Source organism: Thermobia domestica, chromosome 5 (assembly GCF_964235325.1).
Source record: "Thermobia domestica chromosome 5, izTheDome1.hap1.1, whole genome shotgun sequence".
NCBI classification, from domain to species: domain Eukaryota; kingdom Metazoa; phylum Arthropoda; class Insecta; order Zygentoma; family Lepismatidae; genus Thermobia; species Thermobia domestica.
In genome coordinates this window covers 29,056,446-29,082,482 of record NC_137458.1, presented here as the reverse complement: position 1 = coordinate 29,082,482, position 26,037 = coordinate 29,056,446, and the positions used below count along the sequence as shown (strand labels likewise).

The 26,037-nt window shown below is 38.2% G+C and overlaps 1 protein-coding gene across 5 annotated transcripts in view; it reads left to right on the top strand.

The window, feature by feature from the left end:
• LOC145685820 (leukocyte elastase inhibitor-like) overlaps window positions 1-26,037 on the top strand; it is an 88,762-nt gene that overhangs the window by 50,001 nt on the left and 12,724 nt on the right. Inside the window, exon 9 of one of the 5 annotated variants that reach the window (XM_081758402.1) lies at window positions 5,493-5,679. The exons of the other annotated variants lie outside the window; for them this stretch is intronic. Coding sequence (XP_081614528.1) covers window positions 5,493-5,623 — 131 coding nt within the window. The 3' untranslated portion in view covers window positions 5,624-5,679. Of the gene's footprint in view, window positions 1-5,492; window positions 5,680-26,037 lie in introns of those variants that run through there. 5 annotated transcript variants of the gene reach the window in all.

Genomic DNA, 26,037 nt, shown 5'->3' with positions numbered 1-26,037 from the left:
TATCAGAAAATTTTCGTTAAGGTTCTGCTATAAAGCGATGCTGAAAGAAAATGCGTAATTTGCCACGCCTATAACATCTAAACGATGCATCCTAGAAAATATATGAAGAGAGCATTTCTTGTAGAGAATTTAATATAGATTATTTTTTGTAATAACATGTTTTGCTCTAAAATGCTTTCAGTGCGAGATATTTACAAAAAAAAACTAATTTTTGGTGCCACTTGTCCAAGATGGCAGCCAAATCCGGGTGGTAGGGTGGTGCAAAATTAGTATGTTGTTACGGACACTTATATAAAGAAAATAAAATTTGTTTCAGCTTTCCACCATTTTTTTCCTTATTCGACCCTTCATTGACTGGCCTATTATTTAATTACAAATGTAACAAGGTTTAAATCCTTATAAAATCACTTCTTTTAACCACAACATAACGTACTGTTTAGCAGGGCCGTAACTTGTGGGGGCAGGAGGGCAACTGCCCCCCCCCCCAAGGGAAGCTAACTGCCGGTCGAGAGGGGCCCATTTTAAGACAAAATTTTCTTACTCCATGTAGGATACGAAGATGAAATTATAAATGAAGGATCAAATAGGCTTACTACATTACATAAATAAAACAGCACAGAAAACGTAAATAAAGAAAAATGAGTCGTAGGCCCATTTCAGTAAAAACTGTCTACTGTTAGGGGCTTTAGAAACATATTTATTTGTATGGCTTTGCGATTTGTCATGTCATCTTTGGTACGGATCAAAAGACGTAACTAACGGCCCCACAGATCTGCCGTGCGGGAGGGACCACAGGCTTCGGGGGTCCATAAAGAGTAAGAGAAATATGGAAAGAGGGGACCCAACAATGAGAAAAACAACTTTGTCTAGGGGGGCCAAATACGCGTTGTGGCGCCGGCGGTATGCGTTTGCTTAGACCGGCACCCACACAAGAGAGTTTTATAATTTACTAAAAATACTTCTAATTTGTCAACCAAAGTTTCTGCAAAACACCCACTATAACTCGAGCGGCAAAGTTACACTGGAAACAGGAATTCAGCTAACAAAACAGTCTGAAGAATCTTAGTATTACACGGTAGCGATGGCCTGGGCCAAGACTTAACTTCTAGTGGAAACAATGGAATTGTTATCTTGATTAAGGTTTGATAACCAAACAATCCTTTGGGATATCTCTTGAAACAAAACTCGACAAATATGTTCCTTGCAATAAGCCTGCAGTTTATTGGCTCTAAGCAAATTACAAGAACCTGAGCCGGGGCGGTAGTGTAAGTACTGTATATAAAAAGAGTTGAACTTACATGGCGCTGTTCCAAAGATAGTTCTCACTAAATACACTTACTGAATAATTTCACTGACAAATAAAACAAAGCTGCACTAGACTGGGAGGGCACGAATCAGTCCTAGTGGGTAGGTAGGTAAGGGGTATACTATTTGATCTACCGGTCTGCAGAACAGACATCAAATAGGGTAGGCTACTAGAGGTTAGGAACAGGTTACTGTTTGATCTACCGGTCTGCGAACAGACATCAAACAGGGTAGGTGTAAAGGTTACCGTTTGATCTACCGGTCTGCTAGGCAGACATCAAACAAAGTTGGTTACCAGAAGGAATTAAGGTTACCGTTTGATCTACCGGTCTGCGAACAGACATCAAACAGGGTGTAACTATTTGATTACCCGTGTGTTTAGGCCAGCTAAGCAATAAACTTAGAGTCTGTCAAAACACACATCAAATAGGGGTGCGACAGAACTTTAGCCGTCAACTTCCTAAGCTTCCCAGCAGTTTCTGGAGCGAGTCCGGGCTGAAGCGAAACTTGCGGAAGTAGATTGCCAAGTTCGGAAGGAGGTAACTTTAGCCGTCAGTTTCCTAAGCAGACCAGCAATTATGGGAGAACCCTGGCTGAACCGTCTTGCTTTCAGAAACAGATTGCCAAGTTACCGTGAGGATTAGGTAGGGTAGTACTTTGACCGTCAGTTTCCTAAGCCGACCAGCAATTATGGGAGAACCCTGGCTGAGCCATCGAGCTTTCAGAAACAGATTGCGAAGTACTGGGTAAACCAAGAGAGTGAGGTAGGTAACCAAGAGTGAGTAGGCAGGCCTCCGTGGAGGCAGGGAGGTTGGAAGGCAGAGGGTTGGACAACTAGAGACTTCTTCGTGATAAGTTCCTGAACTGAGACGTACCTAACGAATTGCGTAATCCTCGTAGGCCACACGTCTCTGAGGGGTTCAGGAGAGGGACGTTGTCCGATGAGAGAGCCCAAAACACGCGTTTTTAAGGGCCTCGATCGGGGGTGCAACCGGCACCAATTTACGGTCTGTGTGCAAAATAGTAACGTGTGTAAACGTTGCACCAAGACCGTGAGGTCAGTGGTTGAGCATGCGTGGAGATCTATAAAGTACCTAGGGCGGAGCCCGAGGGGGACCAGTATCCTGAAAAGAAAGATTATTGGCTTTGCACACGGTTTCGGGTGCATAGGAGCTCGGAAGAGTTCCACTCTGAGGGGCGGAGATACTAGCGATTGGAACAAGCCATGCCATTAACATCTAGATTGGCTAGAACAAGGTGCCTTGGGCGGAGCCAGGCAAAAGATAAGATTTTGTGTGTGCGCATGCATGTGCGTGTGATGTGTAGTCCTTGGGTTTAGATGTGTGAGCCCCTTTCTCTGGAAGAATGATTTTACATCTAGATTTTACAGAGAATTGTACAAACAGTATCTTAAACTATAAAACATATACTAAACATAAAAGATTTCAAGTAATAAACTTGAAAGGTTTTATTCATAATGAACTCAAGACCCTTCGACGGTTATCTACTTGTTTTCCACCAAAGACATACATATATATTTAATGTTTCGAAGAACGAAAAAGAATCTTCTTTTTTTTAGAAGCAGAAAATGACATTTAAAAGATACACAAAACTATATGGGTTTTCTTAACAGTATTATACCACCAATAATAATAATAATCTAACTTGTTAAAAGACTACATAAATATAAAAAAAAGAACCAGGCTTCTGTATCGAACCAAAAGGGGAGAGTGTTTATCTTAACTGCTCTTGACCTACAGGTCAGAAAGGGGGAGCTCGAATGCGAGACTTGAGACAGACAGGATGTCTGGCTTAGAGCTAGGAAAATTAACAGCAAAACTTCCCAACAGAATTCGGAGTTTAAAAGAAGTGAATGAGACGCGAATTCTGTTGCAATAAAATGCAAAGAAAAGAAAAAAGAAAAAATGGGGGGTGGCAGATATTGAATGATATTGCGGACACTACAGCGTATTAATGCTTGCCTCCCCCCAAGAAAAAAGTCTAAGTCACGTCGCTGCAGTTTAGTCAATCAGTGTGGTGTTATTCTAGCTAATTGAGACCTGAGTAACTGTTCATTCTTGTGGCTAATGTCCCACTCTATATAGTGTGTCTGCATGCTTATAATAATAAGCAATTAGGAATCAATAGTTATTATGCTCATTGACAATAAATATTTCTATTTTCTGCCATTTTCTCTGTTACTATTATTATAGCCAAATAAAATCTATATAGATAGATGAAACTAGTAATACAAGCCTAACATTGAAAGAAATGTATGCAGTTTTCTACAAAATTTGGAAAGTGCAGGATCCTCTCAGGTTATTGAAAAGAAAGCAATCTTTTACTCTAATATATATTATATGCTCTGTAATAAATTGCACATTACTTTTTATCGAAATAGGTGTTCTCTGTATCCGATTGATTCCCGTGCGTGACTTAGGTATATGTAGTGTAAAGTTCAACTTGGATAACTTATTGAGTTGAAAGTTCGACTTTCATCCATAATTGTTAAGCGATTAAGGGGTTATTTGAATTAAACTGACACGATGAAAAATCAATCTGATAGGCACAGGTAAACCTCAACTTTAAAAAAAATACAGGGTGTCCGGAATGGGACTGACTGTTTTTAAAAGTGTATTGTTTTAATGTGGTCAGAAATACAGAGGAAAAAGAGCACGTATTTTAAAGGAGAACTCTAAAAGTTTATTTATTCTTACTTACAAGTCATTTTAACTCAGAATAACTCTACGTGAGCTCCATTTGTAACTCTTACAATATCTAGCCAAACCTCAATCTCCTTCCACGTATTCTATAACATCTGAGGTGTTACTGAAGCAATCGCATTTCTAATACGGTTCTTCAGTTCACGAGGTTACGCACCTTTTTACCAGAATACAGAAGGTCTTTCACATACCCCCTACAGGAAGAAGTCCAAGGGGTAACATCAAGAGAGCAAACCACCACACGTATTGCGCCTTTTCGACTGCCGACGCCATTTCTGTTTATCAGCGATACTAGCGCCGTCGCCGGTAGTTGTTCGAGTATAAAAATTTGTTGAACAAAACTTTTTGAGTTTTCATTCAATATGAATGTTTCTTTTCTGTATTTCTGACGATATTTAAACTGTACACTTTTAAAAACCGTCAGTCCCATTCCGGACACCCTGTATATAGATAGATTTTTCTTTTATCTTCATGATCGAAGTCTATATTTTTCATACTCTTAAGTCTCTACAATGGTAATTTAAATTTCTCATATTCTGATACTTGCACCATGGAAAAATTTAACTTTCTAATTCTCTGACGTCTGCACCATGAGAATAATTGAAATACTCACTCTGACGTCTGTATCATGAGAATAATTTAAATTTCTCATCTGACATCTATACTACGTGTGAAAGTTATCTTTGTTTGTAGGATCACAAAATGAAGATTAATGGAGTATTCAGAAAAGTTATTTTCAAAATATTCAAAGCCGCTATTAAACGAGTTGTTAAAAGTGATTTCATAAAGAACAAACGTGAAACTGAAAATAAAGGCACCATTAGGCATGAAAAAGAATTCTCATACTAATATCAAGAGGAATTAAATGTCTGTAGATGTATTGATATTCAGAGAATTGAAGTTCAATAATATCACACATATATATATATGCACCATATTTAAACTTAATAAATTAAATTTACGTTTTGGTAATAAAGTTTTATACACATAAGCCAATATGAGTTTTAATGATTATAATGAAGATTGTGGCTTTCTATTTCAATATAACTTTTTATGAAGTCACATTTATGACCAAAAAGAAATCCAAATATCCAAAACAAAGTTCTCTAATATATACAATCATCATACTTACTATCAGTCAGGTAAAAGATAATAAATTACTATTTAAAAAAAGAAGTAAAAAGACGCATTTAGTGTAGGTCTGGTAATGTTGTCTTCTTTTGCTTGCCTAAGATCAATCATGATTGAAAGCGTTAAAGATTTTCATGTTTTATTTTGATAAAGATTTCGTTCTGATATAAACTTCAATTGAATCTTTCATAAGAACTAGAAATGCATTATAATAAATAAATAAATAAACTAGCATCGAAACCTACCTAACTATTAAGGGTTTCAGTTCTGGAGTGCTGGTAACTAGTTGATTCCTCGTAGCGCTTTTTAATCTTTGATACTCTCTAATTACAGAACCAGAAATTCAATTTCTCAGTTACGTGTTTCCAGATGTGATCTTCACAGTTGACAAACCATTCATCAACATTGTAGGAGAAACATCCACGAACATTGCACTGTTTTCAAGCATTGTTGTAAATCCTTAAATGTTTCCTCTTGCATCTAATGTAGTCTTCAAATAAATTATTACATCACGTTGTAATTTATTTTGATTTCTTATTTTCGATCAAGATTATTCCCTTGCCTTTATATTTCATAGTTCTAACGTTTTGAAATATTCGATTTTTCTTCTTTTTTCAGTACGCTGCTTCTATAGTTTGTTCAAAATATGTTGAAATTAGCATTCGGTAATATAATAGAAATGGTAAATACACACTATCCCAATCAGTTCTTTTTCTTTCGTCTGAGAACCTATTTTTCATGTATGCTTACTTACAGTAGTATTGAAATGTAAATATTTACAACTATGTACACATTTCTTTCCGTATTTAAATATTAGAGGGAGTAAGCATTCATGGAAACCAATGCGTAAGGTGACAATTAAAAATAAACATCAAGAAATAGAAGTTCTTTTTCCTATGTTAGTGGAACGATTCCATAATAATTGCGAACGAAGTGTTAAAGTGAATAACGTTAAAGAAATCTAATGAAGTTCGGGGATTAGGGGTTAATTTTCATCACATGATTTACATAAGCAGACAAATTGTCTTTTTTTTCTACAGCACTGAGGTTAGGGCCATAAGGCCCTCTCTTACACCTAACTATTAACAAAAGGGTTGAAAAATATTTCATACAATAAAGAAAACACGATACAATGATTCACATTACACAGACATATACATAAACATAAAACACACACACATATACTGTATATATATATATATATATATATATATATATATATATATATATATACAAAAGTTTTGTGTTATGTTTATCAGATAATGGGTATGTTTAGGGGACAGGTTCTGCTGTAACAAGTGTTGTTAGGGCAAATTTTGATTTTAAGTTCCTCGCACTGGTGGTTAAACTGTTCCAGAGACAGATGCTAGTAGGCACGAATGATTTGCTGTATGTCTGTGCGATGCTTAGGAAGTAGCAAAGAATTACCTGTTCTAGTGAGTGGCCGTGACAGGCAACGAATTGATAATTATTGTTTAAATATGGAGGGGCCTTGTTTTTAACGTTCCTGAACATTTTTTTATAAAATGTGATGTTTCTTCCGAAGATGGAGTGGTAACCAGCCACTCAATGGCGGGGTAATATGATCGTTAGCGACGGAGATTAAATATAAATAGAATGCATGTGTTGTGCATACGTTCCAATTTAGCTGAAAGAGTAGTGCGTAGGTCATTGCCACGTCACAATAGTCAAATATAGGAAGCAGGATCGCCTGAACCAATTGAATCTTTTCCTTTACTGAAGGAAAGTGTTTTAGTTTATTAAGAGAGTGCAATGTAGAGTAAACTTTCTTGGTTGTATTAATTACATGTTCGTTCCACATCAGGTGATTATCCATTGTAATACCTAAATTTCTCACCTGATTAGCGTAATCTATTTGCGTGCCGTTAAGCATGATTGGAAAAAGGGTTGTTACGTACAGTTCTGTAGAGTGGCTTTTATTAGCTGCAAGAATGATGGCTTGTGTTTTTGTAGGGTTAAGCTGCAAATAATGTTTGTTAGTTAATTCTGCTAAAGCCTGTAAGTCTGCTTCCACTGTACAGAAGAATGTTTAAAATGCAAATAAACTTGCAGGTCATCTGCATAAAGGTTATATTTACGTGTAGGAACGACTGAGAATTAATGTTGTTAATATAAATACTAAAGAATAGTGGTCCTAAAATGGAACCTTGAGGTACCCCTGATGTTAATTTAATCCACGAAGATAACGCATTTTCGCAAGTAATACGCTGTTGGCGGCCTTTAAGGAATTACAATGATTATATTATAGTAATTCCAGCCTGGAAAAAGTAACGAATGGTTGCGAACATGTTATAGCGTGAGTCGAAATATTAACATAAACTAAAAGAAATGACTTGAGGGTGCAAAAGTGAGTTTTTAATTTTATAATTAATATGTACCCTTTAGTATTTATCAGTAAATGGTAGCAATAGTTCATGGTTGCTTTTAGCCACTTGATTAACAGTAGTACGATGAGTGTGCAAATGTTTACGACAGTAAGTTAGCCTTATGACGCTTATGGCACGTTACGGTATAGTCAGTAATTTCTCTTACATTAGAGGTTTTGAGGGGTCACTTTGTCTGGGAGTATATTGGAAAGAAAGAAAAGTGTAGTGCCCTTTCTTCCGCCGTTCTGGTACGGCGCAGGCAATCCCACAATAAGTGTTGTTTATCATAAGATCAGCTAGAAATATGCCGATATCTAATCGATTAACATTAAAGCATCGGACTTCTGAGTGCTGATACGTTGCCATCGTAGGAATGGCTAACAAGGAAGGAAACAGAACATTGGAAATGAGTAAAGCACGTCAGGAATAAATACGCAATGCGTTCCATAAGATGACATTAGAAATCAAATACATATATAGAATATTAAGCTGCTTTTAATACCGTCACTTTATATAGCGTACAAACTGTTATCGTCTCATCACTTCGGTTACAGTTAACACGGTTATATTAGTGTACACATCCATACATATCTCCAAATTTATCCACATTAACATCTTAGTTACGTAACAGCATACCTGTTTTCGATATGACTCATCCACCAATGCACATAGTTAACATTTATTCAGTATACTTCATGAATTAATCCTTTAAATCGTTGTGTTTCATCACATACATCTATCAAAACACATTTATATTATATTTATAATAACTTCGTCGCGTAACAGTAGAAGGATGATCATTTAATTATAGAATGCAAATTGATTAATTGGACATGGCAAACATAGTAATGTATTAAACAACTATGCTATCATATATGTGCAGGCATTTGATTTTTCATTTGTAACGAACTAAAGATATTTTTTTTCCTGATGTGAAAGATGTAATTTATAAACAGGAGATAGTAGGGTAAAAATAGCCGAAAATTTCTCACAACCCAGAACTAAATACTATTGAAATGATATTTTGCTCTAACGTTAATTGGTATTGGTACTCTTCATAGACGAAATGCTAAAGCATGGCACTTTGCGAAAATTGTTCTGTGAGTGCTTGAATTTTGGACCACAGTTTTCAACAAATTTGCCGTTTGGATTTATGTAACACATTTGATATAACCATAATTATTGTTTATGTATATATTTTATATATTTATTTTGTGTCTGTAATAATGTTTTAAATTATTAAATTGAAAATAGTAATTATATTGTTGTATTTTCCTTACACAGGGCAATTCAAATGTCTGGCACCCTAGGACAAATAGATAAAATATATATAGAACATCCGTACATAGTTAAAATTATTTTGTATGTTTATTTTGTATGTTTATTTTATATATTTATTTTACTTCTGTATAAAATATTTCCTGCTGTGGCATGCATGTTACCTATATTTGCTGCGACAGGATACAATATGTACGCTAAGTGTGAACGAATGATGCAGCAGTTACAATTTACACATCCGTGTCTATACGATCAGTTTCAAAACCATGGAAATCATGTCATCCGTCGAACATCAGAAAACTGGAAAGGAATTCCTCGGGACTTGCAATTGACAAGAGTACGATACCTGTTATCAATAGTTGAGGAAGTTTAACCCACGGTCGTGGAATGACACAAAATACGTAGAACACATGGATTCAATGTGTACATATATTTGGAGATCTTTAACTGGAACTGAACGCCAACAGAGTGCACAATATTGTGAGCTATTGTCATCACGAATGAAGAGGGACCGGAGTAATCGAAGACTTATAATACAATGGCTGAATAAACATAAACATTTTTCAGCGTACGACTCATCGTTGCATAATGTAGCCACTATCGTTATAGCAAAAGTTGGTGACAAAGTGAACTGTGATGTTGTAGACGTTGTTGGTAATGGAATACAACAGACATTGGATGACAAACCTTGGAATGCCGTTAGATTGAAGACTGACCAAGCAAAAGCATCACAGCATGTAGGAAAAGGAGTTCACATTGGTAATAGTATTCACTATTTCGACAAGTCAACTCTCTTCTGACGACTTGCTAGACTCGTTGACCTCGAGCACACACCATCCCAGTATTTCGCACATGAACTTACTCCCACACCACCAAACACTGCACTAATTCATTGACTTATAAAAGGATTTGAAAGCCTTATACCGCAGACATCTGAGGAACCTGAGCTATCGGAGTCATTCGTTATTGATGGTGGATGTTGCTTCGACACGTAGTATGATCTAAACTCCATTTATGGATGGATGTGCTTCAGTCATATTGCAAAATTTTTCTGTCAGCATTTTCATGTTTCATGCATAGTATTATTTGACTGTTGCCCTCCATCAAAGACCATGAGCATCAATGAGCATCAACGCCGAAGGATTCATCCTGCAGCACCCAATGTGAAAATTTCATTGAGCGCACCAGCATACGATAATAAACATGCGTTCCTCTCAAATGAAAAGAACATTAATCATCTAATAGATTTGTTGTCTACAGAGTTGAGATCAAATGACCCAATCATCTACAGAGCACAGAATGATGATGACACGTTAATTATTTAGAGTGCAATTAGCATGGCTTGTAAGAAGAACAAGTTACAGATGTGGCTTAATGACACATATGCACTGGTGATGGTGCTGTATCACGCTGATGATTCACTGGTAAAATTTTCATGAAATCACTTGCAAAGGGAAAGAGACATGAGCAGGAATCACTCTATGATGTCAGAAGTATCCAGCATCACATTGGACCACAAGTTTGCAGACATCCCCTGTTCATTCATGCAGTTAGCGGGCCTAACAATGTCAGCAAGTTCTGAAGACAATTCAAAAGAACGTAACCTCTCAAGAATGTACAGAAGTGCAGTATTTCTTTCAGATAATTCGTCACTGGATTCAATCTCAAAAACAGGCAAACAATTTCTCGTCATTTTGTATGGCGGTACACAAACTGACGATATCCCTCTATCCCTACATGCGAATGACAGCAATAGTGTCGGGACAGTTTCTGAGTAGCTCCCACCCCAAGCCGTGCATTTTCACTCGTTAAGAACTTACATGCAAGTACAGCAATGAAAAACTTTATCAACGACAGAAATAAATCCTCTTGAATGCGGTACGGTACTCAAAGATCAGCAGCTTTATACGGAAACTACTGATGGGGGCTTTCAACCTCCAGCACCTGATTCCATCTTAAAAATTGTACGTTGTCTGTGCAAAACACTAGGAAGAAAATTATGTAGTAGCACGAGCTACTCCTGCGGAAAACATAGATTAAAGTTTATGTCTGCATATCTATACTGCTACGGCGATGGCTGCACTAATGGTCGTGAAAGCATAAACATTTCCGTAGACGATTCATATTGCGAAGAAAACTTCTAATTAGAAAAAAAACATGAAAAAATACCCTTAAATTCACAATCAAACATTGTGCTAATGTGCGTCGGTATACCGGAGCACTGAAGTGTGCGTACCGTAAACTCTGAATTCGTGAACGAATCTGCAAGGATCGCAGGGAGTCGTGTGTGAATGCGTATATAATGCAAAAAAGTATGTGGTGTAACAACAAGAATTCATAAAAAGTAGTGCTTATATTAAAGAAAATACACAAACTTAAAGCCTCTAGTAAGAAAAGTGATCAAAATTTGTTTTATTGGTGAACCAAACACAGAACGCGTCATTACGACTTGCATGTACAGAGGTCAAGGAGAAATAAATACTGGCAAGGAATGCTATCAAGACAGCATATAGAAAATAACTTCACAAACAAAATAAATAATAACTGATCATTGGGTTGCAGTTACTTGCATACAAGGCTCAGAAACAAGAAATTAAACATTGAAATTAAGCAAACATAAAGTTAATAAGATAATTCAAAGAAGTATTTTGTGTTTAAATAAAATAATAAAGAATTCATGCAGCGTAGAAAATGGCTATTTAATATAAATTACACTGAAACGGAAATTCATACAGATATATTTTAATTATTTTTATAATACGGAGTCAGAAAACAACAATTTAAATTTTTAAAGTTGAGTCAGGGGCAATACGTTGAAAGCGTTGGGGAGACTTTCTTTTCACAAAATTGCAAACCACGTTTGAAAATATTGAACTTTTATTCTCATCCATGTTTACTTCGCGCCTCAGTTGTCTTATCGTGCCGGGCTTTTGAGTCACCCTGTGTATAACCATCTGTACCAGTATTGAAATTTCAACACATTTTTACTATAAATTGACACTGTCTTATTACGAACGAAATATATATTGCACTGCATGCATACAACAACTTTTGTGTGTACTAACTGATATTACTTCAATAGCAGCATTTGTTTCAAAACGCAATTTTGAGTTACAACTTCAACCTGGAATTTCTTGAATTTCGCAAACTTCCAGATTTTAGCATTCACTGGTTAATTCACTCATAACTACCTGATCTCATATCCCAAAGATTATTTCAATAGTATTTAGTTCCGGGTCAACTTCTAATTTTACCCTACTAAGAGCAGACAATCCAGTTGCGGAATCGGATTCCGCATTGTTGCAACTAGTACGACATGGTCATGTTCTTCCCTCTTGACACAGATCACATAGCCTAACGGCAAGATTGGTAACTACTTGGAAAAACAAGCGTATCAAGTTCGTCGCGCTTGCAGTGACATCTAACTCTCGCTGGCAGGATAATGTAACTACTCACCAGCAGTGTAACTATCCATCTAAAGAATTCACCAATATAAGCAGTAGATCCATAGTCATAGACTAGTTACCAACATTAACAGTGTATCCATACAGCACCTTGACGTAGTTTATAAATAATATTTGCCATTAAATTCAAAATGCAAATATGATGTCCTTCTAGTAGTCCTAATTTCCTATCTTTATTCATCCGACTCTTTTAATCGAAGGTCATATTAATAAGAGTTGAAATGTGGTTATTGTGTACCATATTCGTATAATTTAGAAATTGAAGACGCTCTTTTTTCACTCTATGCTTTAAGTACGAATTCAATAAAATTCAAAGAGAAAAAAGTGCTAGACTTGTCTGGCAATCGAATCTTTCCTCTATTCTTATAATGCCGGTGAGCTATCATACAATTCCAGTTCCTCCCCCATTGGCTCTTCGCTGTCCTGAACATTGAATTAGGGTTAGTCTGGACAGTATACCGATACAGTAAGCTATAGACCGGAATACGACCTCTTGTACTCTCACATTTTCATTGTTCTAAATTCATTGATTTCGTACCTACAAGAGATACAGTGAAAGAAAAATCAAACCTTTTCCCCCAATTTCTTAATAAATAAAGTTATATATATGCACAATAACACAGTTAAAATATAATACTAACACGCTTTCGATCGGAATCATATAGTAAAGCTAAAAATTTCGAAATTAAGGCTGCTAGAAGGTAAATATAGCTATTTAACTTTAATTAATGTTAGGTAACTATTAATACTATAGTTCTAACTATATACATTTATTAAAATTTCATTTAAAATTCTCTTATATCTTGTTTGAGTGCATTGTATTGCCCTTCTTGCAGATAATACAGGTGTTTTTACCAGCGGCGCAAATCTGTCTTCAATATTAGGTGGGTGGGGCGGGAAAGACCGTTCCCATATTTTTTTCTAAGCGATGTTCAAAATATTTATGAAGTTGAAAAACAATGCTGTGGAGGATCAGGGGAGCAGAGTTGTCTTCAACATTGGGAGGCGGGCAGATTTGAGGCTTATTCTGGGGGGACATCAATTTCATTGCACTTTCCTTTGTGGCAATCGGACACAAATCATCACATTTCTCACCGAAAAACACATTTCAAATCAGATTATTGGGGAACAGGTCCCCTCAGTTTTAAGGTTGGAGGGGACATGTCCCCCTCATTTCCCCGGGATTTGCGCCAGTGGTCTTTACATTCCCAGCTCGCAGGACTGTTTATTTACTTTAAATTTCTCTGTTTTCTTAAAAAGTAATCGTTGTAGATTTTTTTTTTATCCTCTCTCCCTAAGTAAGAAATCAATAAATTTCCTAACAAAGCTTGCTTAAACGTGTTGAAAACTTTACCGGGAAGCGCGATGGTAAAGCGTTCACGTCTAGTGCATGGGTCTCTGGTTCGATTCCAGTTCGCGCCGAGTTAACTTTGTAGTGGACAAACACCGCGTGCATGAATGTTCTCAGGGTTCTCCCGTTTCCTCACCATTATCACCCATCTCATCATGATTGCATGCCTTGGCGAGCATTAAAAAAAAAAAAAAAAAACTTACCTGAATTTCAGTCTCACCTAAAACAGTCACTCCTTCCTTGCTGTTCCATAACTAAAAGGTTGACATTTCTGCCAGAATAAATTAAGATAACATTCAACTTGGGAAAATCTACATAGATGTAATAATTACTTTTGCGTTGCTTTGGAATCCTCAAATTCTGTGAACATTATCATGGAATGAAGCTCCTGAGCCCGTAGTGATGGAGCTCTAGTATTTGTATAACGGAAGTAAATCATGCTTAGGAGAAATTGACGATTGTAAATAAGAATCATAATTACTGCAGTTCCTTTTATTTAACATTAGTACTATGCACTTATTACACAATAACAATGCAACTTAAAAGAGCAGTCTTAATTTTACTATCTCCGCCTTATTCTTTCTTTTATTTTTCATTCTTCAATTTACAGATACAAAAACTTTATAAAATTGTCCACGTTTTCCACAACATCCATTTAAGCACTGATAATTTCAAAGTGGAAATAAGATTGCAATACAAATACAGATCCCATTAAATAGGATACAAATCTGTACATTTCACAAAAAAATGTGTATACTCAAATATTTATAAGATGTATAGCGTACAAAATATTACACACTTTTTAACTCAGTAAAGGATAGAAAATCATGGAAATAAACACGAAAGAAAGCAAACCATCAATTTCCATTAGAGGCAACGGTAACAAAAATGTATAAACCAATAATTACTTTTTGTTCTCAATTTTTTGATGAGTCATAAGTCTAGCAATATTCTGGTACACAGTCAGATTAACATTCAAAGTAGACCTATAGCTCTTCGAGTTAATTATCTGGAGCTACCTTCTTGCTAGTTCCTGGTTTCCACGTCGATAGCTAAATAAGAATATCATTCATATGGGGTAAAGCCCATTACGCTTAGTTTTGTAAGCAGTAACAAAGAGAATACATGCACCTACTGTATCTACAAACTTGTATAATGGTAGAAATAGGCTTGTAATCTAACGATAAATGATTAATACTGGTTACAGATTTCATACATAAAATAAAGAATATTATTTTTTGTCAATAATGACTGCTTCTGTCGTACAGACTCTACAGATACTCGCGTCTCCTATTCATGATTAAGGGACTGTAAAGTAGGTGGAGACAACCGATTTCCTTCAATTTCACACATAGCGTAGTTGAATCGGAAACACTGGTTTAAATCCTGAAGAGTGTAGTGACTGCGAGCATTAATACTGACATTCACATTGTTGTCACTATGTGATACAAGGACGTGAAGACTTAAAAGCTTCTAGGAGTAACAACAGAACAGTTATGGTTCTTGTTTCCTTCACGTGAGCGAGAACCAAAAAATAAGGTATTTGTGACTCATCGCATTCTCTCAAATGCAGAAATAAGAGCTATGACGTTTATTCCACCCAATTAATGTTCAGGTTTCTGTATAAGCTTAATGCTTCTGTTCACTTCTGATACCTGTCAAAATAAAGAGCTAATAAAAATAAATGAGATAACAAAGAGATAAAAAAAAGAGAATGAGATATATATGTATTTAAATTATTTCGTGGAATTCGATTATGGTAACCTGTCTTATTTCTAAAATCATTATAATCTTAAAATATAAGATTAGCCAATATTCGCTATTTTTTATTTTAACACATCACACAAAGTAACTCTATTCGAGATTATGAGGGTGTTTAACCGCTTTTGACTCATTCTATTGAACTTAGTATAGACAGAAAGTAATTAAGGACATTCATATCTACTTATGTATGCTATGAGGCGCGTCTCTTAATTATCCATATAGCCCAAACACATCTGTTATAGACTTTAATAACTAGTTCAAAGTGAACATACATCTGGTATTGGAAGGTTCAAGTATCAGCAATTCTCTCATTATGTCATTCAAATTATCGGAACGATTAACCAGCTGTCGACATATAGTAGCCAAAACGTTGTGAAATATTACAGTACGTTTGTTTTATCTTTTCACACTTAACGCCAGTGCACTTGGTTTTCCTTTAAAGTATTTTCTTCTAGCACTCAAGTGAACGTTTTAATCCAATAGACGTCTTATTGCTTTTGTCGTGTACGTGACGTTAGTTGTCAGTCAGCTCATCAAATGAGGTCATTGCTGTTTGGCGGGTATTTGAAGTGCTCAGTTGCCACAGGCGAATAGGTGTGTTACTGTGATTTGTAAGTGGTGTCGCGTTTTGCTGTGTTTCCTAGCGTATTGTAACTGTCAACTTAACCGTGGCGTGGGAACAATGCGTTTGCAAACAGATCCACCCTATAGGCGGGAAGCGTCCCAAGATGAAACAAACGCACTCTAAAGCAATTCCATAGGAGATGGTCACACCAGTCATACAGACTTAACTTGTCTTCGCCTAACTTCTACATATTTGATCCAATGAAGGAAATCTTATTGGACAGAAGAGCCCTCTACCAACAGGAATAACGGGTAAAAGTCTCGGCTCATCTCGATAATAAGCGTATTTCATTACAATTCTTCGGAAGAGTTTAACTTGAAGATCTAGAATTATAACGAAATTTCAGGGACTGGTAAAGAAAAATCATGTGCTTCCAGAATACAGAAGCTTATAGTCAGGTGGCAAATATCTGCTGCCGTAGCAGAAGACTAAATAGAAAATAGAACATTAAACTTCAGTCCATACTCTACAGTTATCAAAATTCAATCAGTCACATCGGAACTGAAATAGTGATATATGGGTGTATGGTAATTATATTCTGTACTTACAACCAGTAGTGTGTAGTTTGGTATATGTTGGAATTATTTATCCTTTTCAGCACCGAAGCTATATGAGGCGTAGACCTACATTGGAAGGTGAAAACCGAACCAACATAATGTGTTCAAGTTTCAAATCTTTTCCATGGGAATAGAACACAGTACTCATCACGTTATCGAATAGACCAACAGGCAAGCCAATTTCAACTCTAGATTTCAATACTTGTTGAAAGAAATGAATTGCGAGGAAGTGAACGAAATCTAGCGACGAAGATAACAGCGTTTTCCGAAATCGTTTTAAATACTAAAATTTAATTCCAGACGCAATAAAAAGGGTAATTGGTAACTTCCCATTGCAAATAATCCAGCTTTCAATATTAAGTTTTGGTGGATAATTATGTGCCAACAAAATAAAACAAAAGAAACATATGGGACTAGGAAAGGAATTGAAAATAGTATCCATCTTATCGTGCCGGTGCGATAACTAATTCACTGCTCAACTAGTCCTGGATCATAAACACACAAACTTTTAAGTATCACTTTCACCGTAACAGTAAACCGCAGACCATAGTCCGAGTCTCAACTCCGTTCCCCTACTTCGAAATTCTATTGCCCCCTCCTTTCTGATAAATCACAGTACATCCCGGTGGATAATGGACCAAAGACTTCAATGTATTTCACTTAAAACTGATTTTAAGAACGAGATTAAAAAGCATAATATGTTTGTAACCTCATCGTCAAAAGTGCCTTTACATCGCCGTGACGGGTATGTGACCGCGCAGTACTCTAAGGAAGGGATACTTGCATCAAGGGCGGATCCAGGACCGATTTCTGGGGGGGCGGTGGGTTGTCATGCTGCTACTTTTAAGGGCTTCAAACTTTGGGATGGGTTTTATTTATATATATAAAATAAGAAAGTTTCCTCTTCTGAGGGGGAACGGTCCCTTCCTGGATCCGCCCCTGGCTTGCATAAGAATTTGATTGATTTTGAAGAGTTTTTGACTAAGGAAATAACGTAAGTATAGGGAGTAAAGACACATATTTGAAGCATCAGTGCACTGTCATCTCTGAAAAGATTTCTATTCTCAGTTTTTCAATTTGTATGTTAAGTTAAACACCACATCTGTCACTGATTGCTATAGATCATCTTACTTTTTAAAATTGCCTCTGCCGCTTATTTGCCCCTTCATTAATCTCTAGACATGATGTAAATAGAAGCGAAAGAAAGAGATACATCTGTAAGATGTATGTAATTCACTAATAGACTATAGGGACCGACTGAGCTAATTACTGCAACTAGCGCTTTTAACTGTTTAGGAATTTACAACGACATGTGCGGAGGACACTTTTCTAAGTCCTAAATCTGTGCGTGAATTATTTAATTTTCCTCACTGTAATTATTTGAGAATGGAAACTGATTACGCTGAACGTGAATATGTTTTGCTGTCATTAAACGTTTGGCCGTAATAAATGTAAAAAAGGTTCTTATTATTATAAAAAAAGATAAGTATTTATTCCGCGTATAGAACAATATAATACGGTAACTAAGCTACATCATAATCACTAATGCCCGCAGGACTTTTTCCAACTGGGAGGGGGGGGGGAAAGACCGTTATAGAGTTTTTCGTTTTATTCTCTATATATATTAAGTTAATAGACATAACATTTATCATTGATAGCTTATATCGCCTTTCCTCGCTGTAGCCTATTAGTCAGAACATTCATCTCCAGACATGACGTCGAGAGAAGAGAAAGAAAGAGATATGAACAGTGGAGTAACTAATTTTACTGCGCCCTGGATCGATCGATCATCGACTTACTCATACCCGCCCCTGCCCCAAGCATTTCAGCTGCTGCGTTATATATACGGTTCCATGTCAGAAGAGCCAATCAAAAGGACAAAGACAGAAAGGCCCGAGTCGAAACTGCCCCGGTCAAAAGGGCCCCACGTCAAACGGGCACTGGTCGAAAGGGGCCCCGCTACAAAAGGGCCCGAGTCAAATCGGCCCCACGTTAAAATGGCCCGGGTCAAAAGGTCTCCACAACAAAAAGACCCGAAACAAAACGCCTCTCGTAAAAAGTGACCGATTCAAAAGTTGCCTCGCTACAAAACGGCCCGAGTGAAAACGGCCCCAGGACAAAATGGTCTCCGCAACAAAAGGGCAGGTGTCAAAAGGGCCCGAATAGAAATAACCTCTTGGCAATGAACCCACTTCTCCCAGTGCTCTCGCCATTGTTGGAATCACTTCTGGAACGCAGCTTTTGAAATGTTGAGCAACCGTGCCGTCGCATTGCGCATGATGCCTTCTTTTGACTCATCAAAAGTGCCGGGTTAAAGAGCCCCGCGACAAAATTGCCCGAGTCAGAAGGGACCTGCCTCAAACGAGCCCGGGTCAAATGGGGCCCCGCTACAAAAAGGCCGGAGTCAAATGGTCTCCTAAACAAAATGGCCCGAATCAAAACGCCTCATAAAAAGGGCCCGGGTCAAAAGGACCCCACGACAAAAGAACCCGAGTCAAAAGGCCCTGCGTCAAACGAGCCCGAGTCGAAAAGAGTCCCGCAACAAAAGTGCCCGAGTCAAACGGGCCTGCGTCAAAAGGTCTCCACAACAAAAGGACCCGAGTCAAAAGGCCCGAATCAAAACGCCTTTCATCACAAGGGCCCGGGTCAAAAGTTCATCGCAACAAAACGGCCCGAGAATCGCTGGTCACACAACGCAAAAATTTGCGATTTAGGTGGTGATAATAAACAATTATAATGACTGTCTGCATTTTTGCGTTACGTTACTATACTCAGAATTTTTGCCAAGATTGGTACGGAATGACACCCAACGTCAGTAACAGAGGCGACTCTTGAGGGAAGTGACATTGGTAAAATTAACATTTTACGAATGCAATCCACGAGTAGTTAACTGCGCAAAGGTATGATGGAATTTCATTTACAGCGAAAAACATTAATGGTCTCGAGACAAAAATTCAAAAAAAACTTATCAAACCAATTTTTGTTCATTGATATGCATATTATGATGATTATACTTATTATATTACTTTTATTATTATTATCATTAATAATAATAACAATATACAAGATCAGTGGTAGCCCATGCCTTCAAACCAGTATATGCCACTGCTTGAAACTATGAACTCTACATTAACATCGGTCGTCTATCGATTATTTTATGTTACTCCCTCCCACTCTCCCAAGGTGTGCAAAGGTGTCTTACCCCTTACCCCAAAGCATGGAAAGCAAACAATATTTTCGCAAACACAGCCAGGAGCAGAGAGGAAGTGACACAGAAACAGGGGCGGATCGAGATCGGACTTCTGGGGGGGCGGTGGGTTGTAATACTGCTACTTAGATCTACTTTTAAGAGCTCCAAACTCTGGGATGGCTTTTATTTATATATAAAATAAAGTTTCATCTTTGCCCCAATCGTCCCCCTGGATCCGCCCCTGCCTGTTCACAAGTCCTAAAGCTTTGAGAAACAGAAATTGCAAGAACTTGTGAAATCCAGAGTCGTATCTTTTATAGCTTGTAAAGTATTAGACTAGTAATTTTGAGAAATAGGCCACAGATATCACTACCTCTTTTAATCATAGTTCCCCTATTGCCTCTCAATGCTGAATCTACATCGAAAATTCGACGCTCCCTCTAGGACTTGAACTCCAGAACCACATTCTCATTTGTGGGAATATTCAAGCCTAAGCTGAAGTGTAAAATCATAACCTTTTACATTTAAAACAATATTGTGTGATATGCTTAGGCTTGAATACACGAATTCAAGATACTTTCCATGGTGACCACAATCCAAATCAATGCAGTTTTTGCAATACTACCAATTGTATGTAACATTTATTTTTCCTCCGTCCACGCATGTCCTTTATATTGTTCTGTCCTAATACTTTTCACTAACCCTGTATATAGATCCACATGTCTTCTCACAGTAAAATTAATCTAATCTTTTTCACAGAATATTTTTATACTATACTTTGATCCAGGGGTAAAAATGGAATTTTAGAACTAAGTGGAAAGGCAACAATAGATAAAGTTGGATTGGGCTATGTCACGAGAAAATCAACTTCGAAATACGAGAGTGCAAGCAAACTTTCATGGAGAACGACTTAAGCGATAGCGATTGTTGCAGAACAATCAACAAGCAAACAAAACTAATATCACCAGTCAATTTTCCTATTTGTTACTAATAACCACAGATATTTTCCCTTCTTTTCACAAACACTTCAACTTACTAAGGGGACACTATCCTCTTGTGCATGCCTCATCTCCACTCTTGCTTTGATCTCAAGCTTTTTACCTGTGGAACATATTTACCGGGCCCTTTTGACCCGGGCCATTTCTGACTTGTGCCTTTTTGATGCGGGGCTCTTTCAACCAGGGTCGTTGACTCATGGTCGTTCTTATTCGTGCCCTTTGGTAGCGGGGCCCTTTTTGACCCAGGTCCGTTTGATGCAGTTCCCCTTCGACTCGGGCCCTTTTGACGCAGCGCCCTTATGACTCGGGCCCTTTCTTCGCGGAGTCATTTACCTGGGCCCTTTTGACACGGGCCGTTTTGAAGCGGACCCTTTTGTCGTGGAACTATTTGGACCCGGGTCCTTTTGATGAGGAGCGTTTTGATTTGGCCCTTTTGTTGCGGAGACCTTTTGATAAGGGCACTTTTGACGCGGGGCCGTTTGACTCGGGCCTTTTTTAGTTGGCCCCCTCTTGACCGGGGCCCGTTTGACGCAATTCCCTTTTGACTAGGATCCATTTGTCGCGGAACAATTTTGACCCGGGCCCTTTTGTGAGTCAAGCGGTGTAAAGTAAAACATTTTTTAAAAAATGATATTTGCATGAGATACCGTTATCACTGTAATCGACAACTGGTACTTCAGTACAAAGAGAACGTTACACAAACGTGCAGTCTTAAGATACTTTTTAACATGTATATGAATTGTCCAATTCAAAATTGATTATACTGAATCTAATTGTCTCTTTCTCAAACCAAAGGCCGTGGGGGGGGGGGGCTCTCATAATTTGTAAATGAGAGATACTGGCGACCATCATTTTTTGATTGTCGAGTGCATCTGATTTTGAAATTTTGCACCCTGGGTTAGTACATGTTTTTATATTTGATGAATAATATTTACTATGTTATTTCGTTGGTTGGATCAGGGCATAATGTCCCTTTCAACATCTATTCAATATGAGACATGCACCTCTGCTTAACATGGAATTAGAACCACATGAGCTCACCGGGAGTGGAACCCGGGTCTCCCGTCTTGAAGTTGTGTACGTGCTTGATGACAATCGAATACTGATATACAGATACGTATCAATTCAATGGAACACCTGAAAAAATGTAACTTACTAGATTACTATAGGGCTGCACTACTTTTCGCCCTTAGAACAGCTCTGATGTGACTTAATGGAGTCATAGATGAGGTGATTAGCAAGAGTGGAATACTGCATCATTCTGCGTGTAGTTCTCTCTACGTCGGACGGTATTAGTCCATTATTCGGCGGGCCAGGGGTATTGTTCAATTTCATCTACATGTTCCTCAAATCACGACACAACAGCTTCAGCTGTATGAATGGGCGCATTATCATCTTGGAATATGGCATAATTGACCGGAAACACCATCCCGCGCATAGGATACAAACGGTCCCACAAAATCGGATCATAATCACAGCAAGGGCGAGACCGGTAAGCGTCAACATAGAACCCCATAAAAGCCAAGATATTGCCTCCCACATTGTCACAAAGTGTCCACCATTTTTCATGGTTGGGTGGAGACACTGCATATTATACGCTTCTCTGGTATCTGACCACATAAACACGATCGTGATTTGAAATATAATGAACGAAGACTCATCCAACCATATCACACGTTTCCAGACATCAGCAGTCAATGCTGCATATTCGCGTCAACATAGGCGTGTGCTAAAGCTTTATGGTCCCTTATCAACAGTTTCAGTTGTGCAACAAACATATTATGTCCCTATCATGCAATTCGGGGCGGAATGATTTCGACATAGGCTGTGAGAACTGGTGCTCACAGCCTTGGGTCACTTTCATCACAGTCGAATGACAGTTCTAAGTGACAATCAGCTTTAATGTTCGGCAGTGCCTGTAACAGGGGGCTTCATTCCAACCTTTGTTCTTTTTCACTAACGTGTTTTTGCCGTGAGTTTTGTTGGCAGTAATAATCTTAGGCACTGATCCTCACAATACACTCAACACATATAGCACTTTCGTTACACCAACAATTTGGCCTCATTGGAAATAAGAGGCTAACTATTTTACACTATCACTGTCTGTTCAGATCGCTGCACACTGCTATTCTATTGCTCTTCATAAAAGTTTCCCCTAACACATCACCAGCATCTTGAAGCCTCTTCTATCAGTAAACAGAAAACAGTCTTGCATTTATTTGTTGAAGTTTCAGTTCTTTTTCTAGCACTAAAATTATATCAGACGTGAACTGATAGTTCTTGAATCCGAACAACCAGGAATCTGACCAAGAACTCCTAGCGGTGCAACAAAAGTGTGTTCGCTACCTACTACTCCAGCTCGTGAGCTGAAGATCTTTTTTCAATTTAATGTTGTATAATTATCCATCAAGGCTAAAAGAGACGGTGGATGATAGTGGAATGACAAAACGGGAGATTACCGAGAAAAGCCATAAGCATGATGTTTGTCCACTGCAAAGTCCATTTGGCTGGGCTGGATCGAGCCAAATACCCCATGCGCCACAGGTGAGAGATCTACTACTGAACCACTCATTCCCCGAAACAAGTTATTGTATATGATATTACAGATTCACATTTTAACATTACCGTCGCAAAGAAACTTTCACAAAATCAATTTAAACCAAAAATACCCACACGGACTCATGTGGATTTTGTTTTTCAAAGCCTAATGAATACTATGTTTTTTAAAAACAAAATTAGTTTCAAATTAATTAAGTAGTAGTTATATTTCTTCATTAAGTTGCTTGAACGAGTGGATTGTTTCCGTGAACTAGCTGGAAACATGCAAAGCCCAATCCCTAACAAATAACACGAAGACTTAGGACTCCTGTCAGAGAACATGCGTTATTTACACTAAATTTTGTTTAAAATACATAAGTTTATCTAACCTAATTTTTAAGCATTAGTTCTATCTGTACTTGTTTTTGCACACTTTTTTTAAATCAACTTTTTGCATTTCACGTAACTTCCATTAGTACCAAGCTAAAGCAACAATTCTCTCACTTCTTGACAGTACTGTCATATAACCATTATAGGTACCGGTATTATGTTCCATGTACTCTTTCAGTACTAGGTCATATTTGAAGATAAATAACACTCAGAGAGAAACAGAGCGTCTTCTGTCTTAGGGAATGACTTTTGATTGCTGAAATTCTTCGGTTCCCCTTACATTACAGGTATGACATATGAGTAAATTATATATAAGAAGTGTTCAAAAAGAAATGAGCTGAAGGCTGTAATGTTCACACCGGTGATAGAATGATAATAATATTGTGTGTGTAACAAATAGGTGTTTCGACAAGAGAGCGGAAGTTCACAACCTGCGGCTAGAATTACGTGTACAAGCCACGCAGCGACGGAAATACGCTAGTTGACTCCCGGGGCAAGAACTCGTTTTAGATCCTCCCTGACCAATCAAACCAAACCACTGTCCCAAATATTTGCCCAATTTTGCGACTTTCCAATCCGGCGCCCGGGGCATATAAATAGTATATTACCTCTAATTTCCATATGCTAATTTGCAACACTCCAGCAGTACGATTGCTTCTAGACTAGGGATGGCCACAACCGATTCCTGGCGGAACCGGTTTTCGGGTCTGAACAGATCCGGTTCCGGAACCGGTTTTTCGCTTCCAAGTCTGGAACCGGTTTTTCGGATCCAAGTCCGGAACCGGTTCTTTAAATCCAGGTCGGAACCGGTTCTGAAAATCAGATCTTCAAGAACCGGTTCCTCGCCGAAGCGGTTCCGTGGAACCGAAAATTTGTGACCATCCCTACGCTAAACCCGAGCTGCTGGCAGGCTGTGAACAGTGTGCTAGATGAAATGATGGAATCGACAGGCAGGCGCCTTTGTGATGGACAAACACCGTGTGCGTGGTTTCCTTGGGGTTCTCCCGTTTCCTCCCACTGTCTTCATTCCACCATTACATTCATTACTCATCATCACCATCTCCTTTAGCCTAACCGGCATAACCGTGGGACGTAAAACTCAAAGATTTCATTTCATTTTTTTTGACAGGCAGGCGCCCAGGCGGCGGCCGCTTGTTATATTTGGCTAAATAAACTGGGTAACTGGCAAACTCATTGGCTAAATAGGCAAACTGGCCAACTCATTTGGCTAAACATCCACTGGTGGACCAACATTTTTTTGTGGGGGCACAAGCGGGTCTGGGCGGGGAGGGCACAAGCGCATGGTCCTCTTTGCAGTGTTTTGAAGGTGAACTCTGTGCCTCTTTTGGGGGTTTTACGGGTCTTTGGGGGCTTTCGGATCAAGGTCTGGAACCGGGTTTTCAGATCCAGATCTGAAACCCGTTCCCAAGATCCGGTTCTGGAACCGGGTTTTTGGATCCAGGTCTGGAACCGGTTCCTAAGATCCGGTTCTGGAACCGGGTTTTCGGATCCAGGTCTGGAACCGGTTCCTAAGATCCGGTTCTAGAACCGGGTTTTCGGATCAATGTCCGGAACCGGTTCTGAAAACCGGATCTCCGAGAACCTGTTATGAAAACCGGATGTCCGAGAACCGGTTCCTCGCGGAACCGGAACTTTGTGGCCATCCCTATTCTAGACAGTATGAGTCATTTTGCCCAGAAAATGCATTTGCAGCAATAATAATTGTGCTCCCAATTCAAACTTGCCGTTATAAAATGCAACTTCTCAAGGTACTAACAATACAGTTTAATCAAACGCAGGGTATATATGTAATTACTTTTTATATGCCTTCTTCACTGGTCAAATGGCTCACATGCACACCTTTAGTGCACATGTTCCTCGGTTCGACTTGCGATAGAAGTACATTCAATGAGTTGAGTTGATTTTCTGCTTAACTCACGTACAGCAGCGAGGCTACATGAGACGTTGACATATTGATTAACGTGGAATCCAAACCACATGAGCTCCCGCCTGAAATCGAATCCTAATCTTCCAGGAAGTACATTCAAATATAAACGCATTACGTTGGTTCAAATTCCACCTTAAATTGAAGGTCTGAATCTCATATAGTTTCAGTAATGGGTTTGTGTATAGCCCGCTCCCACCAGTTCTTTGTCACCGGAACTGGTAGAGTCACTACTACTACTACACTACTACTACTATTATTATTATTATCACTACTACTACTATTACTACTACTACTACTACTACTACCGGTAATAGTAGTACTACTTCTACTACTTCTATTGTACTTATATAGAGAACAGAACCCAACCAACCCCTGCGGAACTTTTAAC